The sequence below is a fragment of the Callorhinchus milii genome, unplaced genomic scaffold, assembly GCF_018977255.1.
Source record: "Callorhinchus milii isolate IMCB2004 unplaced genomic scaffold, IMCB_Cmil_1.0 Scaffold4, whole genome shotgun sequence".
NCBI lineage: Eukaryota > Metazoa > Chordata > Chondrichthyes > Chimaeriformes > Callorhinchidae > Callorhinchus > Callorhinchus milii.
The window spans coordinates 63032070-63047776 of record NW_024704745.1 but is presented as its reverse complement, the minus strand read 5'-3'; the positions used below and the strand labels follow the sequence as shown (position 1 = coordinate 63047776).

At 39.2% G+C, this 15707-nt stretch overlaps 1 protein-coding gene across 1 annotated transcript in view; it reads right to left on the bottom strand.

The window, feature by feature from the left end:
* Positions 1-218: 218 nt before the first annotated feature.
* The window catches only part of LOC103185755 (GRIP and coiled-coil domain-containing protein 2), a 41125-nt gene continuing 25636 nt past the window's right edge, over positions 219-15707 (bottom strand). Inside the window, 7 exon segments of the mRNA XM_007904413.2 lie at positions 219-1870; positions 2930-3131; positions 6414-6553; positions 7578-7772; positions 10011-10228; positions 12572-12748; positions 13384-13505. Coding sequence (XP_007902604.2) covers positions 1800-1870; positions 2930-3131; positions 6414-6553; positions 7578-7772; positions 10011-10228; positions 12572-12748; positions 13384-13505 — 1125 coding nt within the window. The 3' untranslated portion in view covers positions 219-1799.

Genomic DNA, 15707 nt, shown 5'->3' with positions numbered 1-15707 from the left:
CAAATGCACATTGGTTTTGAAACAATTTGTGCAAATATGTAAACTTGAGTTTTAAGTTAACTTACAGGCCCTGAAAAATATCAAGAGGAGCCACAAACGTGGAATCCATCCTTCACCATTCTATGATGTAGAATATAATGATAATAATCCTTGCATTTGATATAGCGCTTTTCACGTCGGGAGGACGTCCCAAAGCGCTTCACAGAACACACTGTAAAGTGAATTGACTATATTTGTGGGCGAACGCGGCAGCCAATTGCGCACAGCATATCCACAAATGAGGCTTGCCTCTCCATTTCACTTTTGAGTTACGGTGAATGGTTCATCATAGCGAGTGGGCAGTTTGTGTTTGTATGTAACTATAGTGCAAAAAGACAGAAGTCAGTCACAAATGTGTCCTTTTTTTAAAAAAAAACTGTGAGAGGGATCAGTAGCTGGTTTCTCAAACACACATTTATACAGTTCAGTGGCTGAAAGAGACCAGACAGCAGCTTGTTTACCTGTCCTCTGCCATTCAATATGTGGTCCAACAGGAAAAGGGGAGAAAAATAACTTTGGGGAGACAGGAAATTGCATCTGCACACAAACACACGATCACATACACCACACAGAAATACAGGGAAAAAATCTGCATACTGAAATACAAATGTACAGTTTGGGGGGGACATTGTCAGAAAATATAAGATGTTAAAGTACCTCATTACATATATTTTAAGTTATTTAACATCCTTTGCTAAGAAACAAATATATTGACTTAATTTGTATTAATATTAAAAAAATAAAATATTCTTGTTCTAAATGTGTGTATTCAGCTTTGATCTTGCTTTAATGGCTTGATAGTATCCATCTTCAATGTATGGGAATCATGCCACAAATCCCTTCAGTACTTTCGTTTTCTTCACATGTTGTTTACATTTTTGGTACCATACAAGGGTGTAATTAATTTAGATAATTGATTTACCCACATTAAAGTCATAGGAAACCATAACAAACCACTGAATCCTAATGGTTATGTAGCTGATAGCCTTATGCTTATACAGTGACATATTATGACAGTGATGAATACATTGGAATTTGTTTGTTAAGATCATGCTTAAATTTATGAGGACTCCACTGTCACCTGACATGCAACTTGGGTAGACTTGCAACACTAATTTTATGTGCAAGAACTCAACAGTTTCTCAAGTCTGGATGCTCAGTGCTAATGGACAACAGATGTGACAAATAGGATCAAACTTTAACTGAAGAAAAAAAATCTTACATTCCTTTCACATTTTGAAGACATTAACTATTTTAGTCCAACAGGTTGATCGTAACATTCATTGAATAATTCTCATTTACAGATAGAGACCCATTGCCACAAGACCAAATTGCATCAGATAACGATAAACTTCAATATCCCCTTTTCATAATTACAATCATAAGTATATGGGTTTATCATGCAAGTGTCATGCTAATTCTGATATGGCTTTCATCCATTTGAGTAGATAAACTGGGCCATTAATCTAATTTAAACAAAACCTGCTCAAGACCAATTCCTTTTCTGTGAAAATACCTGAAAAAATGTTATTTTTCAGCTACAAATGTTTGCTAAGTCACTATTGTGATACAAAAATCAGATTTAGAAGTGTCAAAAATGACTCTTTTATGAATGCATTACAGATTGAGGCTAATTACAAGCCAAATCCGCAGCCTTCTGAGAAGTTGATGTAATGACCACTCCATCATCACCTACATAAGAGAGATTGGTGTTTTTTTTCTGAAAAAGCTGGAATGTTAAATTCTTATCCCATCCATCTTTATCTCAGTCCTGACCAACTGTGAAGATATGATGCCCAGCCAGAGGACCTTGAAGTGTTCTCTTCTTCTCCTAGAAAATCAAAAATGGTGTCATTACATTAGAATACATTAGAATATACAGCATAGAAACAGGCCATTTGGCCCAACTGGTCTATGCTGGTGTTTATGCTCCACATGAGCCTCCTCTTGCCCTTCCTCAACTCAGTCTTCAAGCATAACTTTCTATTCATCAGCTTGAAAGGGAAGAAGTTTAGATAAAGCTAAGTCCTCCATGGCCTTTCTCCCTCTCCCTCCACTCATCGTGCTCTGGCCTGCTTCACATCCCCTGTCCCTCCATTGGCAGGCGGGCCTTCAGTCAGTCTGCCCCCACCTCCTGAAACTCCATCCCGCAGTCCCTCCGCCTCACCCCCTCCCTTGCCTCCTCCAAAACCCGTCTCAAGACCTTCCTCTTTGACCGTGCCTTCAGTCACCCTCCTTCCCCCCCTGCCCTCCACCCTCCCCGATCATGACCCCCAGCTCGGGTCCAAAAAATACTGATTGTCCAGCGCCTTAAGACATCCTCCCAACATGAAAGACATCATACAAATGTAATTTTGCTTATTTGTGTAAGTATTTCACTTCAAAATAAGGAAAGAGTACATTTCTGAAAGCATAGTTTTCATAGGTCAAGGAATCCTTGCTTTTCTAGAGTATCTAGAACATCTCCTGTTTCCATGATTCTCTCCCCTCCCTATGTTAAACTCAATGTAGTCACTCAGGGATGATCAAGTGCGAAAAAGAATGGCTTCCTCACTGCAAGGAAAGTACACTTTTACCCCTCTGTACCTAGTGACATAGTTCAAAAGAAAGTACTCCCTCTAGAAATTTTATCCACTTCATAAGTTTTCCCCTAGATTCATTGTGCATCTAATTGACTAAGGGTGAATCTGGTACTGCTCATCTTGTAAAATTATCGAGAACATCGTGTGAGAAACTGCTTCTTGCCATTCTGTAGCACAGGACTTTTTGGTTCATTAGTGTGTTGTGGTAAAGTATAGCCTTATGTTGAATGGTCAACTTAATGTGTACCGATATCATCATTCAACATGTTTATTTCAAGGTTGAATTTTCTTGATTTCATTCAACTTACCTTGAGCTATGACCGCAAGCTTGGACCTCTCTTCCGGGCTGAGTTGCAGCATTGTATCAATGACTGGGAGCAGGTTCTGTCTCTCGCTCCCTGCATTTAGGAATATGAACTTCAGCAGAACATTCTTCAAGTACTCCAGGTTTGCAACAGACTTCTCACGTTCCTGGTTCCTTTCTAGCCTCCTCACTTCATTTTTCAAGAGCTATTGGAAGGAACACATGAACATGAATGCTAGAGAACACAGAATGGGAGGCTCAATTGGAGAAAATTGGGTTATAACCTTTGATAATTTTTGCTACAGAAAAGAAAGCTCATTGCATGTATGGGGTTACAGGATTCAAGCAGTCTTTTCTATACTAGCACAATCCCAAATAAAACAACTTAAAGTAACTAAAAAACTGCAGCAAAGGAGTTTGACAAAAGTCATTTTAAAGGAACAGTTTATTTTTTGGGGATATAAAAAAAACTAAAATTGCTGTAGTGCAAGCTTTTGATAACATAATGTCTAAACACAATTAAAATGTTCTGTCTTCATTTGTCACATTTTACAAAGCAAAATCTAGAACAAGCAACTTCATCCTTGCATTCAGTACTAAATATACACGTCACTTGGGTACTCCTGTCCGTAACCACTTGATAATAGTTTATATGGACTTTCAAAAGGCATTTGACAAAGTGCCACATGAAAGACTTGTAAGAAAGATAGAAGACCATGGTATAAAAGGGACAGTGGCAGCATGGATCCAGAACTGGTTGGAAGACAGAAAGCAGATTGTGGTGAACGGCTGCTTTTCTGACTGGAGGGAAGTGTACAGTGGCGTCCCCCAGGGATCGGTATTAGGACCACTGCTCTTCTTAATATACATAAATGATCTGGACTTGGGTATAGCAAGCACCATTTCCAAGTTTGCGGATGACACAAAGTTAGGTAGAGTAGTAGACAGTGAGAAGGATAGTAGCCAACTGCAGGAAGACATAGACAGAATGTTAAATGGGCAGACACATGGCAGATGAATTTCAATGTGGAGAAATGCGAGGTAATGCATTTTGGTAGAAAGAATGAGGGGAGGCAATACAGGCTGGTAATACAATTTTAGGGAGGGGTGAAAGAACAGAGACACCTGGGGGTTCAGGTAAATTAATCCTTGAAGGTGGCAGGACAGGTAGATAAAGCTGTAAAACGGGCATATGGGATACTAGGCTTTATAAATAGGGGCACAGAGTACAAGAGTCAGGAGGTTATGATTAACCTATATAAAACACTGGTTAGGCCTGAGTTAGAATACTGCGCCCAGTTCTGGGCACCACACTATAGGAAGGATGTTAAGGCATTGAAAAGAGTGCAGAGAAGATTTACAAGAATGGTACCAGGAATGAGGGACCTTGATTATGAGGAAAGGCTAGAGAGGTTAGGATTATTCTCATTGGAGCAGAGAAGGTTACGAGGAGACCTAATAGAGGTCTTCAAAATCATGAGGGGATTTAATAGGTTAGAAAGGGAAAAACTGTTTCCAGTGGTGGGTGTGTCGGTGACTTGAGATCACAGATTCAAAATAGTATCTAAAAGAAGCAGAGTGGAAGTGAGAAGAATTTTTTTCACGTAGCGCGTTGTTCGAATCTGGAACGCATTGCCTGAAAGGGTGGTGGAGGGCGATTCGGTAACTACTTTTAAAAACGCGATGGATGGGTATTTGAGGAGGACGGGTTTGCTGGGTTATGGGGAAAGGGCTGGGGAGTGGGATTGACATTACATTGCTCTTCTCAAAGAGCCGGCACAGACTCGATGGGCCGAATGGCCTCTTTTTGTGCTGTACGATTCTATGATTCTATGATAATTAGCAAAGCATTAAACAGGTTCAAAAAGTTTTTAACTGGAATCTAAAGTTAATTCATTAAAAAAANGTGATTGTAAAAACATCCCAAACACATATCAGACTGGTTTTCAATAACTGCCAAACAGCAGAGGGAGCTCCAATTGTAAGTTTCTTAAATTCTATTTCATACATTTGGTTTCCAGTGACTGGAACAAGAAGAGCTTCACTCACATGATGATTACTGTAAATTTCAATACCATTTCAATACCAACTGACAAACCGAATCAACATCTTAGTACTTAGTCTAAAACCTGATCCATTCATTTGCATTTTCCTTATAACAACTTGAATATTTGTATAGGACATTTCATATAAACAACAATAAATTACATTTATATTGTGTCCTTCACCGAGGGAGGACACTCCAAGGCACTGGACAGTCGAGGGTTTGCACCTGAGCTGGGACTTAGATTCCAGAGCGGGGAAGGAACAGCTAATCAAAGGCACAGTAAAAGAGAAAGGTCTTGAGATGGACCTCGAAGGAGACAAGAGTTGGTAGAGTTTTAGAAGGTTACAGGTAGGGCAAGGCCATGAAGGAATTTAAAAGTGAGGACGAGGATCTTGATCCTATGGGGATGGGGAGCCAGTAAGGCGGGATAGATTCACGGAGCTTAGTGCGGGAGAGGACATGAGCTACAGAGTTCTGGATGTTCTGCAGCTTGTGAAGGGAAGAGTTGGGAAGTGCCGTGTGCAGAGAGTTGGTGCAGGCTAGTCTGGACGCAATAATCGTGATAAAATAAGCAATTTGAAACAAAACAATGGCTGTTATGTAAGGAAATTCTGGAATTCTCCCTCCAAAAAGCTGTGGATGCTGGATCTATTCACATCTTCAAGACAGAAGTAGATAAGATATTTGTTAGGTCAGGGTATTAAGGAATACAGGGCAAGGGCAGGTAATTGGACTTGAGGTACAGATCAGCCATGATCTTAGAAAATGGCGGAACAGGCTCGAGGGACTGAATGGCCTATACGCCTGTTTCTATGTTTCTGAATTCAGTCACTAATTTGTGCATCGGCCAACAACTGAGATAAGTAAGCAATTAATCTTATGTGGGAAAGGGGGGTTGGGGGGAGGCACAGAAGTAATTAAATGAAGGAGAGATATTAGCCATAACAATCAGGAGATATTCCCAATGCTTTTTTGTAATAACGGCAAGAGTTCTTGCCGTTATTACAAAAGTTCAATGCACAGTCATTTGAATCCCAAGGCAGATAAACAGCTGGCAATAAAAACAACTAGGTATATGGACAAAGGGCTATACAGTGGGATTAATAAACAAATGGGGTGATTCAGGAGACCAAGTAGCAGTGTCACAGATAGGATGGAACAAATGACCTCATGTGCTAGGTTTCTACAGGAGCTCAGATTTAATAGCTCATTTTGAAAAAGGGATGATTTGGAATAAATATTTAAATTTATAGAGAAGTACATAACATGAAAGCATCCCAAAGCATTTAAAAAGTGGCTATACTAAATTTTGATGACACTGGCATAATATTTTATTAAGGAATTAACAGAATTACGGTTGATTGTTATGAGTACATTTCACAAGCAATGTTTTCACATTTTAGTGGTTCTTTTACTACTACGCAGAACTGTTTGTACTCACCGTGATTTGTTCAATAAGGATGGCATTGGTGGCTTCAGTCTCACGGAGAAGCCCATTTAAGTGGTCAATGCTCTTTGTAGCCGTGTTTAACTTTTGTACCATTTCATCTTTGGATGGCTCAGGCTGCCATTGGGGAGCATCTAAAAATGAGTGTAACAGACACAGAATAAAGATCAGCATTATTTTGTTTACGGTTATTACATTTGTTGCAACTTTTTTAAAAAAAATAAGAAAGCATTTCAAATTAAGAAGTGGAAAGTAACTTTGCAGTTGGTCATTTCATATTCTCTCTGGTTGAGAGCAGGTAGCTGACCTGTTTCCAGATGTCTACCTACGGTCACCTTCCCCCTCCCATTGGCTCGGCCATTAAGCGCTCTGAGACACCGTCCGGCGTGGAGGGCACTATATAAATGCAAGTTGTTGTTGTTTTTGTCGTCTAGGACACATTGGAAGAAGGTCCAGGGTGATTGTACCTAATACCCACTTCCCTGCAGGGAATTCATAAGTCTACACTTAATAATAATTCTTACATTTGCTAGACAAATCAGGATGACGTCCCAAAGCGCTTCACAGGATATACTATAAAGTGGAGTTACTGTATATTTTGTGGGCAAACACCAATTTTTTTAAACAGCATTGCCCCACAAACATGAAGTGAATGACCAATCGGATGAAACTCCCTTCTCTCCCACTTGCTGCTGCCCACCAACCGACTATCCACTGGTTTAAGCAAGATTTAGAATTTATCGAGTGTGGACCAATTAAAATCTCAATGTGCAGAAGGTAGTATTACTGATAAGCAAGTGCTGCAAACTGCATAAATTAGTTTTACAAAAACTTCCACAAATATGAAAAACTTCTCAAAGATTTATTTAACTATAAATTAGTATGCGATGAGGCTTCTTCTCAGTCTCAGTAGAGGACACATTCAGTGATTAGCTTGATACATTGCAGATGGTGAAATAGTTTTCCCTTGGCTTCAATTATACATTAGATAGTCACAAAGTAAACTATAGAGAGCAGGATAATTATGGGTTTATGACCCTGAAAATTTTTGTAAACATTTTTATCAGATGCGAAAGTATATCAACACTGTTGGTAATCAGATAAAGGCAAAAAAAATACCACCATGGGACCATTTTAAATTCAGAAGTTTTGACCAACCTAACTTAACCTCAGGAGAATTGAGCAGTTGCTCAAGAGAACCAATTTGTGTGCTGGAGGAAGACACTGACTCGGTTTCAATCATTTCCATTCCTTCCCCTTCCTCTCGGTCAATGGTATTAATATCCAACACAGGTATGTCCCCGTTTCTCCGTTCTCGCAAAGGCTTCCCTGATGGCTGAGGTGGTGAAGGACCTTAAATAAGGAAAAAAAGAGAAAACAGAATCAGAACAACAAATTACATTCGTATAGCACTTTCACGTCGGGATGACGTCTCAAGGTGCTGGATAGTCCGGGATTTGGACCCGAGCAGGGTGTTGGGATCAGGAAGGGTGTAGGGTGATCAAAGGCATAGTCAAAGAGGAGGGTCTTGAGATGTGCCTTGAAGGAAGCAAGGGAGGGAGCAAGGCAAAGGGACTGAGGGATGGAGTTTCAAAGGATTGGACAGAAAGGTCGAAGGTCCAACCGCCGATGGTGGGGTGGGCAAGGTACATGGAGCAGGCTGAGCCCGCTGAGCGGAGGGACCGAACAGGTCAATATGGTGTTAGCACGTCATAGAGGTAGGAAGGAACAAGGCCGTGGAGGGCTTTGAAGGCGAGGAATTTGAACTCTATCTTTTGGGGGATGGGGAGTCAGTGAAGCCGGGCAAGTGTGTGGGTGTCAGGGTCATACAAACAGTGGGTGCTGGAACGAGACTAAAGCAATCAATGTGTAAGTTATTCAAATTATTTAGAACATACTGTATTTTGCCCAATTTCGCATATCTGCAGTTATTACAAATGTTATCTTGCTTCATGAGGGGGAACTGGCTTTTTTGAAACATTGGAATTTCATAACAAAATCCAAGTCAATACAGAAGAAACTGCTCTTTAAATAAAAACAAAGAATTGATGAGTGACGATATACATTATTCAGCTACTATTTAATTTTTAGGAATACTATATTTATAATGGGAAGGTTCTTACTAAGAATTAAATGAAATAGTTGTTTTGAATGGTGAATCAGAGGCTAGTTTTTTTNGTAGTAAATTTGTAGCGAAAGATCTAAAGACCATAAATAATGTTCAAGAAACCAGGAGCCATGAATGATTCATGTTCAGAGGGCTTATGTAAGCAGAGTGAAAGCAACCAAGCAGCTTGTTGAAATATGTAGGTTAGCAGGGGAATATGAATTGAAACAAAGAGGGGAAATAAGTGAAAGGCAAAAAAGTTAATTAAATAGAACAGTTTACACCTTGCAATCATTTCATTAAGAACATTGTAAATGTGAACAAACAATCTGTGCAAGAAAAACTAAGTTTGTATACACCATAACTGTTTTACTTAAAACATTCATCTTCACTCCTACAGCTCAGTTGGTAAAGTCACCTATAATAAATTAGATAGTAACCATGTATCTGATTTGAATGCATCAAAGTTCCTCTCCGAATCCAGAGATCTCTGAAAAACGCACATGCAGATACTGGATAAGGAAAGGATTGGATTTGTCTGTGAAGATTTCCCATGATCAATTGTCCTAATGACTATTGCTGTTTGGTCTCTATGGCCCAGGTAACAGAGTGCTCATATGGAACTATATCTTCAACATTAGAGAGTGCCTTCACCAGAGAAAGACATAAAAATGGTGAATAAGCCAATAAATAATCAATTTCTTTGGTTTGAACATTTTCTCAAATTTCATTAAAAATCTGACTATCTGAAAATTGAAGCAAATCAGACCAATAGAAATTAGGATGAAAGCAAAGTGAAACTGCACTCAAAATTACACAGATGATTATTTTCTGCCCTTCTGGACCTCATTCATTCCCAATGTGAAGTATGTAGTTAAGACTGCTTCAGGGATTGGTTTGAACTAATGCTTCAGTAAATGTTTTAGTTGGTCACAAAAATAAATGGCATTTATTTCTACAATTGCCTATTGTTCAACAATAAATGCCTTTAAGAGGAAATTAGATAATTTTTGAAAAAGAGAAATTTTATATTTAAGTTTAAAATTAAATGTTTAAAGGGTATAAGAGTTAAATAAGAGAGTGTGATTAGATTAGTAACTCATGTGGAGAAAAAATACCAATAAAGAGTTGAAGGGCTGAATAGCGTTTCTGTGCTGTAATCATTGAATCAGTGATACATGCAATAAAAATGCCTTTATATCAACATTTCCTTTTAAATAAAACATTGGACAATATTTCCTGTTCCAACAAGCCTCTTTAGATTAACAAGATAGTTCTCTTAAATTAAACACCGGGTTACTCAGTGGGACGTAATATTGGTTGCCTCAAAGTGCAATAGTATGGCTCGAGATGGTGAGGGAAAGGGTGTACATTTCATTCTAGACAAAGGGAGATTTCCATGCACAGGTAGTTTACTTTCAACCACAAATACATTGCCACAAAATTAGTGCAATCTGTCATTGGGCAGAGACATCCTGACTCACTTGCTAAAGTGCTTTCACTCTGGAGTTGGAACAGTTGTGCCTCCATCTTGGACAACTGCTTTTGTAAGGTTTCGACCGTCTTTCTGTGTTCCTCTTGCAGTCGCCGAACCTGCTCTCGGAAGCTTTGATGTGCTGCATCGTTCTGGGCAGTCAGCTGACTCACAGCCTGAGTGTACTCTGATTTTAGCACCATATTTTCAGATTGCACACAGCAAAGCCTGTAAATGATTATTTAAAAAAAAACACAATTGTCCTCCATTAAGTTCTTTGAAATTTAGTTTTAAATGTAAGTGATCAGTACAAAATGTAACTATAATCATCATCATATAGTTTCATACCTCTTTCAAGATCCCTTATCATGTACAGGACTAGGAGGATCGGTGGATCAGGAGAGCTCCTCTACAACCTTTGGTAATGAGACTATCCTGCTTAATAATAATATTAAACCTTGCGTTTGATATAGCGCTTTTCACGTCTTCTAGACGTCTCAAAGCGCTTCACAGAATATGCTGTAAAGTGATTTAACTGTATATTTGTGGGCAAAACGCGGCAGCCAATTGCGCACAGCAGTGTCCCACAAACAGTCGTGGATTGAAAATGACCAATTTTTTTTTGTTTTGGAGGGAGTATTATTAGGCGTGTGGAGCAAGGAAACTTGCCCAAGGTTTCGCCCTGCCTGGAATTGAACCCAGGTGTCTTGCTTGCAAGGCAAGTGCTCTAACTACTAAGCTGTAGGGTTGCTTGGTGGATGACGAGGTGTGAGGGGAGGTAAGCAGGAACTCCTTAGAGTTGACGTAACTCCAAGGTGACATGCTTAGCAAAGTAATGTTGGATATAGTCACCCTTTGTGATGGTCTCAATAGTCAGGTTCCTGAGTTATGCGGGTCCGCAATACTCCAGAGCCCTACTGAAGCCAGACAAGTCAGGCTGGCTCATCAGGAGGATATGGAAGGGCTGACCAGTCACTGGGGGCAGGGACTCTTCCCACTCAGCTCCTGTTAACCTTGCAAGCTAACATCCTAATTGGTGGGGTGGTCCTAGCTAGACCAGTAGTGGGAAGCTTGCAAGACAGTACTTTCAATGGCAAGCTATCGTGGTATTCAATATACAATTTGGCCCCCCAAGCCTTCACTCTTGCCAACCAGTGCCTAATATCCCTCGGAAGTAGGTAAGAAGGGTTCGTCCCTCCAGAGAGAGTATGCACAGACAATTCCAAAGAAAGTTTCAAGTGTAGGTGATATACACATATGTAACTCTCAGTCTGATTTGGATACTCTTAAGCTCGGTGATGAAAGTGAATGGGGAAAGGGCACGGGAGTGGAAGAAAATGGATGTCTCTTTGAAAGAGTCAGAGTGAATGGCTTCCTTCCACATTGTAAAACTGCAAATTTACTGACAAGCAGAAAATTACCCTTTTCAATGTTTCTAAAAATAGATGCATTACTACATTTTGAGTATTGGCTCTTAACACTGAAAATAAATCTAAACTCAGTGAGAAAAAAATCCTTGCTGTACAGCACTTAAGAAACAGTAACTTCAGGTTCAATTAATCAATAATCGTAAGAAATTACTTTACACAATTTGTATTCGACAGACAGTTGACTGCTTTTAGTCTTTGCTCCATCTCACTGAACTTCTAGAACAAGAGCAATTAGTCCTCAAGGTGAAAGAGTGAATTCATACACATCATGCTGTAAAATCTATTAATTTAAAAAACAAGTTTATAGGATTAGTGCAACAGATGCAATTAGTTATTTTTTACTCCTGACAATTTTTATCCGTCAACCATCCCTCCTTTTCTGAAGGAGTTTGATTATTTTTTCTTTCCATAGGCACCAGATGGACTATTATTCTGAGCCTTGACAGTGAGTGCTAGCAGGCTAATCGACTGGTAAAGGGCATGCGGCTAGTGAACCAACTGTTCTCACTCGGTGTCCACAATTACACACACTTTCCAGCACACAATTTCCAAAGGGGTTAAAAAAGGGTTCAGTTGGGAAGCTGCAAATCACCTCAACACTTCACGCCAAACAGACATAAGGACCTTAGTTACCGTGGATTAATTGTGTAATCTGTGAGTTAATACATTTACAGTATATCCCGTAAAGCACTTTGAAAAGCTTGACATTTCAAAAGGTGCCATATCATATGCAAGGATTATTATTATTATTACACCAAAACCTACTACAAGTTACATGAAGGTATCCCATTTAAATTATAGATTCCTTATTAAGGAATCCCATAAAGAGATACCGCAAATTAGAACTATATGGAAAAAAATACCTATTTTGTACCACTTTATGTAATTTATAGCCTTTCATAAAACATGACTGAACAGAAACAGATCAACTAGTCCATGCCAGGGTTTATGCTCAAAAGTGGGCATGGGTTGAATAGCCCATTTCTATGCTGGAGATTTCAATATAATTCTATAGTTACACAAACTGGTACAAAATAGTTATCTAAGTTTTGTGGGGAACTATAATATTTATAACTATTTAGTAACTGACAAGTTTGCATGTTAGTGTGAAGAGCTTAAATAATCAAACGAAAACACATACTTTTCTCGAAGTTCTGCCTCCTTCGACACAGTCTCCTGCAGGATCCTGTTGTGTCGCTCCAACAGTGTGTCATGTTCTGACTGTAATGCCTGCAATTCAGCTACATTGGCCTGTAGATTACACTGAAACTCTTGTAACTTGGCCTTCAGCTGATCAATTACCTTTTCTAGGTGCTCTCTACAAAGAGGAAAATACACATCCACTTAAATTTACTGGATTCTGTCTTTCTCCCAGTCACTCATCAAGGTTACCGATGATAACAACTGTAACTATACTCTGGGTCAGGCATGGGGCAAGCCACTTTCAATATGCAGTTATATTACATTGATCCAAAGATTTGGTACTTGGGTTTATGACATTCAGCAGATTTCGGACAAAGGAGTCAGTCATCCTACTTGATTACATTGGATTTGAACCTAGAACTCAATTACAACTGCCCCAAAGAAGCAGTTTTGTCATTCATGTAAAACATAGGGAAAAGCTAATTAGGAAAATGAACATAATCAGCCTGGATTGTTATTCAAATATCTCAATGTAGGTTTTATGACCCCGTAGCAGGGTTTTGCAGTAGCAGATTTGGCCCAACAATCTGAATCAAAAAGAACCTAAAAGAACAAAAGGAAGTGAGTGTGATATTGGGTCGCAGAAGCACATCAGTCAGGTCATCACAGGTCAGTAGGCAAAGTTCACAGCTTAGATCACACTTTCCTTGTGGTCAAAGGAGGCAGTGATCACAAATAGAAACAGCATTTTTTCATGTTATAAATCCACTCATCAGTAATACAAGCTTTTTTTAGGATCCAATAACTTGCCTTTCTTGCTTGGTTAACTCTGTCTCACTTTGGGCAGCTGACCGGTTTTTCTGCTGCTTTAGTACATTGTGAACACGGACTTTGTAACTTTCAAATTCGGCTCCAATTGCAGTCTGCTCGGCCTGCAATACCAATAAACTTATTTCAATAGGAGTTTCCATTGACAAAATGCAATCAACATTTAAACAAACATGCTTATGGCTTAGATGATTTATATACTATAAGGTGAGGATGATGTTTTATGTCATCAAAATATGCCCCTGAGCACTTTAATTTCCACAGGAGGCTCTATGGTAGAATTTAAGTGAATATTTTTACAATTTGACAGCTATTTTCTATCCTGCCAATTTGTGTGCATAGCGCTTGCCATGTTCTAGGTGGTGATAATGTGACAGGAATGCTAATTGATGTGCTATGTGGTAGTGATGTATTTTGTTTGAAGTTGATGACTATTTTCTTTTTAACAACCACACTGACAGCAAGGATTTGGACTTGCAATATTGTGAATCTAGTCTGTGGTATTATTCAGACAGCATGAACACAAAAGAAGATTTTGCTGAAAAATATTACAATATATGTTTGCTATGTTGAAGAATATTAGATTTAGTGACAGATACATAGAAGGAATCTTATGGGAAATAGGATACATAGGCTAAATGACAAATTGTACACTGTTTGGAAAAGTTACTGTGTTACTATTAATCCTTAATAATAACTATAAATAATCTCTCAAAAGTTACACCAATTATATCAATTTTGGTCAATATGCAGTAAACGGAGTTGCAATGTAGTTTCATTTATTGGTTGCACATATTTGCACAAGGTTACAATATACTGAGCATGACTGTGAAACAGCAGCAGAAGGTGGAGGTTTGAGGTTTGAGTCTCAGAGCACTTTCAGAATGAACCATCAGTGGTGGCTTCAGATTCTACAGCCTTAACCTCTGGAATCTCTCCCTCTACCCCTCTGCTCAGCCCCTCTCTATTTTTAAGTTCTGCCTTAAAACATACCTCTTCATATGTGCCTGTAACCACCTCCGCACTCCCCATGCTCGGCGTCAGACCTTGTCTGGTGCTATGAGACATTATCTTAAGTGCCCTATATAATATAAGTTGTTGTTTAAAAAAATGATTTTTTTCAGTCTCAGGATGCATCGGTTTCCATGAATGTTCACACATACAATTGTGAATTCAGTTGTGTGCAAGTACAAAGTTGTGTAGGAGTTTAACAGTGAAACAGTTTCAGCAACTCCAGTAATTTCACTCATGCACACAAATGGATTTTTGTTTGAGCTGAAGGCAAGTCTGTAATACAGAATAACCCCCTTATTTGGGGTTTGGATCCATAAACCCTAACCCAATGAACCATAAACCGGTGCATTATAACAAACGGGGCACAATAATAACAATAATAATCCTTACATTTGACATAGTGCCTTTTCATGTCTTCTAGATGTGTCAAAGCGTTTCACAGGATATACTGTAAAGTGAATTGATTACGTTTTGTGGGCAAAACACAAAGCCAAAATGGCCACAGCAATATCACTTCCCGCGCACTCTGCATGCAGGAAGCATGGCATTCCCGGAAAATGGCCACTACTGACATCATCAGCACTTTGGACTGTCCTCCTGACATGAAAGGTGCTATACAAATGTAATTGTTGTTGTTATGTCCCACATGCTGTGCATGTGCATGAAACACTGCTTACACCAATTCCTTCTGGTTACTTGTTTTGAAAATAGGGTGCTTAAAAATGGGGTTGCCTGATATATGGTTTCCACAAAACCTTCATCTAATTTTCTTTTAGTGGAAATTGGCTATTACATTTAATCTATTTATGATTTCCGTCATAACCAAACTATTCTAGAAACTACAGGGAGCATTGGGACTAATAAAAACATCTGCTTTGTGTACAGACATGCCCATCTGAGCCACAGGGCCAATAGAGACACTGCATTTGTACGTCATTGATAAATAATTTCTGAAACCACTGCTGAATGTTGTTGAAGTTTGCATCAAAGGTGTTTGTTTTTTCTCTGCTCAACAGATTAACCAAATCTTCTCTTCACAAGATATCTGCAATTTGAGTCCATCACCCTCATCCACCTCAAAACATTCCTCTTTCACCACGCCTTTGGTCATCTTCCATCCTCTCCTGTGCCATTCCCCTTGGCTCCCACCCCAGCTTGGGTGCAAACTCTAGATTGTTCAGCACCTTGTGATGTTCAACATGATGAATTGAACTTCCCAATGGGCAGGGCGCTATACAAATCTAAATTTGTTGCTTTTTTACATCTATCTTAACTTTAGAGCAAGTCAGAGT